The sequence below is a fragment of the Protobothrops mucrosquamatus genome, unplaced genomic scaffold (genome assembly GCF_001527695.2).
Source record: "Protobothrops mucrosquamatus isolate PMUCROS unplaced genomic scaffold, P.Mucros_1.0 scaffold2524, whole genome shotgun sequence".
Classification (NCBI taxonomy): Eukaryota; Metazoa; Chordata; class Lepidosauria; order Squamata; family Viperidae; genus Protobothrops; species Protobothrops mucrosquamatus.
Genome location: NW_015388586.1, coordinates 60,389 through 64,084, shown reverse-complemented (window position 1 = coordinate 64,084; position 3,696 = coordinate 60,389). Strand labels below are relative to the sequence as shown.

The following is a 3,696-nucleotide window of genomic DNA, read 5'->3' as shown; positions in this document are numbered from 1 at the left end:
TCTCACCTACATCGTCCACAAGGGACGACTCGGGAACTCAACTCCTACCCCGGGTAGCTCACCTATCCCCCTCTGCCCAGGGGAAAGGTATCAAGCCGTTTGACAGCTGATGCTGGCTGTCAAAACGGCTTTTACGCAGAAACAGGCGGGAGGCAGCTACAGCTGCGTCCGACGAGGTCGCCTGCCACCGGAAGTCTCACTTCCTTGCTTCTGAGAGCAAATCTGAAATGCAAAATGCCTATAAGTGTACCGTGTTCACTTTCTAACTCTTCTGCTATGATAACGAAATGATCTCACAAAGAAAATCAATTTAACCCATTAAAAGAAGTCTTCTCCAGCCTAAGTATTCTCCAGAAGTACGGACTTCAACTCCTAAAATTTCCCAGATAGCATGGTGGAAGACAAAATGGAAGACACATATATAGGGACCCAAGCTGGAAAGGTTGCTTTAATGACTATTTGGATAAATCCTTCTAAATGCGCACAGTTCCTCAGCAATAAGACATTACTGTTTCTCACAACTCTAAACCTCCACCTCTAGACACAGTCCAAGCTCTGTTTGGTTTCATTGCGAAGCTTCAAGATCTTGTATTCTACAGTGCCATTTCCCATTCATTCTTCCCTCATAGAATATTCATGTGGGTGTTTTTATTGCTTTTCCAGTACAACTCCCTGTTTGGAAGAGGAAGCAAGGCTCCTCAAGAGGGGAGGACAATGTAGTTGAAGGAGCCAGGGTCCTTGAGTGTAAAGTAAATACAGTGGTTTGTAAGTGCTGGCTGGGTTTGCGTGCTTCCCAGGAAGGGAGTTGGAGTCCAGCCACTTAGAGGAGATTGAATATATGAAGAAAGTCTTTTGGCTTAGTTGTATAGCATAAGACAGAGGTCCCCAACCTTTTGGGCACCAGGACTGGTTATGTGGAGAGAGGTTTTTCCATGGACCGGAGGGGGCGTGGATTTGTGTGCTGCCTGCATCTCGCTGATGGGGCTTGGCTTGTTTTTGCGGACCAGTTGTGGCATGCCACGGCCCGGTACCGGTCCACGGACCGGGGGTTGGGGACCCCTGGCATAAGACACACAGACACACACACCAAGAGAGAGAGAGAGGACTAAGAACTGTTGCAGCAATCTTCTGTGCTGGGTATGACTGATAACAGTCTGCCTGCTTCCATAATCCATCTGCTTTTATGTGGGGTGCAGGTATGACAAAACCATGGTTTGTTTAGGTCAGGGGTTCCCAACTGGGGGTGCTTGTACCCTCTGGGATTGCAAGATGATATTCCAGGGGGTGCAAAAACTTGGGTTTTCAAAATTATAGTGTATATGCATAATTTGTTGCCGTTATTTCGAACTTTTGTATGAGAAGCGTTCTAGGGGTGCGGCGTATAGAAAAGGTTGGGAGCCGCTGGTTTAGGTGAATGGAACATAAAGAGTTTTGGGTTGATCATAACACTGAATTTTTGCTTTCTGGTGAAGTATTGGTCATTTTAGCTGGATCTGTCAAGTGTCTCAAAAATACAATGTTAAAATAACAGTATAAAACAATCGCACACGAAGCAGCGTCTAAAAATGGGAGATCTAGACTAAAGAGAGAAAGCATTGTAAAGGCTTCAATGAATAACCATGATATTTATCTGGACCAAAAAGATCATAAAGATAATATTAGGTGAACTTCTCTGGGAAATCTATTTCATAATCAGAGTATCATAAGCCAGGAGTCCCCAACCCCCGGTCCGTGGACCAGTGCCGGGCCGCGGCATGCCAGCAACCGGTCCGCACAAACAAGCAAAGCCCCATCCGTGGGTTGCAGGCAGCACACAAAACCACGCACCCTCTAGTCCATGGAAAAACCTTTCTCCACGGAACCGGTCCCTGGTGCCCAAAAGGTTGGGGACCTCGATCATAAGCCACCAAAAGGCCAAATCAATCTCCTTGATACTCTCTACTACTTTGCTCATTTGGGAAGGTCACATAGAAATGGAAGGCCAAAGAAGAACATAAGATTTGGATGGGGGGAATGCAGCCTTCAAGACTTTAAGGTTCAAATTAGTCCTTTAAAAGGAATCTGGAAAGAGACTTATCAGCAGAGATTTTGATAAAGATCCCTCAGTGCAATGGGTTAAAAATGAGATACAAACACAAAGGCTCACCAATAACCCTGCAACAGTGTAAAAATTGCATGCAATTTCAAAATAGTTTTAGAAGTTTTCTACATTCAGCTAATTTCAATATTGAAACAGACATTGGGGCCAATAGCCAATAACAGGCCAATTTTCCATGCATTAATCAAAGTTACTTTTAAAGACATATTTAGATTGTGAAGAATGATGTAATTCAACTTTGACCAGCTTACCTTGATCTTCACCTGATAGGTGATGACTACAATTCCCAGAATTCCACAGCACCATGGTTAAAAACATTGTGTTAGCAAAATCTGCAGTAATTTAAAAGGGATTATATGAAAAAATATGCTACTTTGTCTGTCCTGGAGCTACAGCTGATGAATTTCACATTTAGAGTCAAGTGAGCATAGGCTGATCAGATACTGAAATCTGTACATTCTTAGATTTATTTTAAACAGGTTTATGTTGCTTGTTACATATTCAGGATGTATTAGCATATCCATACAATGTAGAAGAATAAATTGCATTAAATAAAGCCATTAGAGCTGATTTTCCCAACTTTGGCACCTTTAAGATATATGGACTTCAACTTCCAGAATTCAACTTCCAAAGCTGGCTGAGGAATTCTGGGAGTTGAAGTCCACACACATCTTAAAATTGCCAAGAGTGAGAAAACCTGCACTACAGTAAATTTACATTGCTCTACAGCACGGGTGTCAAACTCATCACGTGACGTGTCACGGGGTATCATGACTATTTTTGTATTGCTGGAGCTGGGGTGGTCGCAGCCTCCGTATGATGCAACCGGCCCACGGGCCAGCAGTTTGACACCCCTGCTCTAAAGCTTCTTGACTAAGGTGGGTGCTCAGGATAATTTACAAGCATGCAAGGAGAAAACAAATACTTATTCTCTCTTCTTTTAGTTGGTGGGATCTTCACTGTTATCCAAACGAAAGCCAAGATTACACTGGATGAATGGGGTGAGAATTACTTCCTGATTGGACCTTTCCTGGAACTGAATGTGCGCACACAGGTGGAGCTGATAGAACCTCCCCACCCTGCCATTCGCCGAACCATTGACTCCATGAATTCAAAAGGATGTAAAGTAAGAGACTGCAGGATGGGGGGAAAAATATGTGGGACTTGCGCCTCAGTGGGCTTAATTCTCATAAGCAATTATTTGCCTCTATTGGTGAGGAATGTTTATGGATACAGCGGTACACCAAGAATATTCAATTCAGTTCATTTTAATTCTAGTTTAAAAGGAATGTCAGGTAGCTGGTGATAGGTAAAAGCTCTACTTTAGGCTAGGAAGAAAGAATTTCAAGTCAGAGGAGATTAGAGATAACTTTGTCTCTGAGGAATCTACATAGATGCATGGGAGGCACGGTGATGCGGTGGTTCTCCTCCTTCCTCACCGACCGCACGCAGTCTGTATTGGCAGGGGGGCAGAGGTCGACCCCAAGGCCCCTAACTTGTGGGGTGCCACAAGGGTCAGTCCTCTCCCCCTTACTGTTCAATATTTATGTGAAGCCGCTGGGGGAGATCATCCGTGGCTTTGGGGTGGATTTCCATCA

At 44.1% G+C, this 3,696-nt stretch overlaps 1 protein-coding gene across 1 annotated transcript in view; it reads left to right on the top strand.

Annotated features, from left to right (window-relative positions):
• Window positions 1-3,696, top strand: part of LOC107295836 (glycogen [starch] synthase, muscle-like) — a 57,061-nt gene that overhangs the window by 7,208 nt on the left and 46,157 nt on the right. Inside the window, exon 2 of the mRNA XM_015825168.1 lies at window positions 3,043-3,224. Coding sequence (XP_015680654.1) covers window positions 3,043-3,224 — 182 coding nt within the window. The remainder of the gene's footprint in view (window positions 1-3,042; window positions 3,225-3,696) is intronic.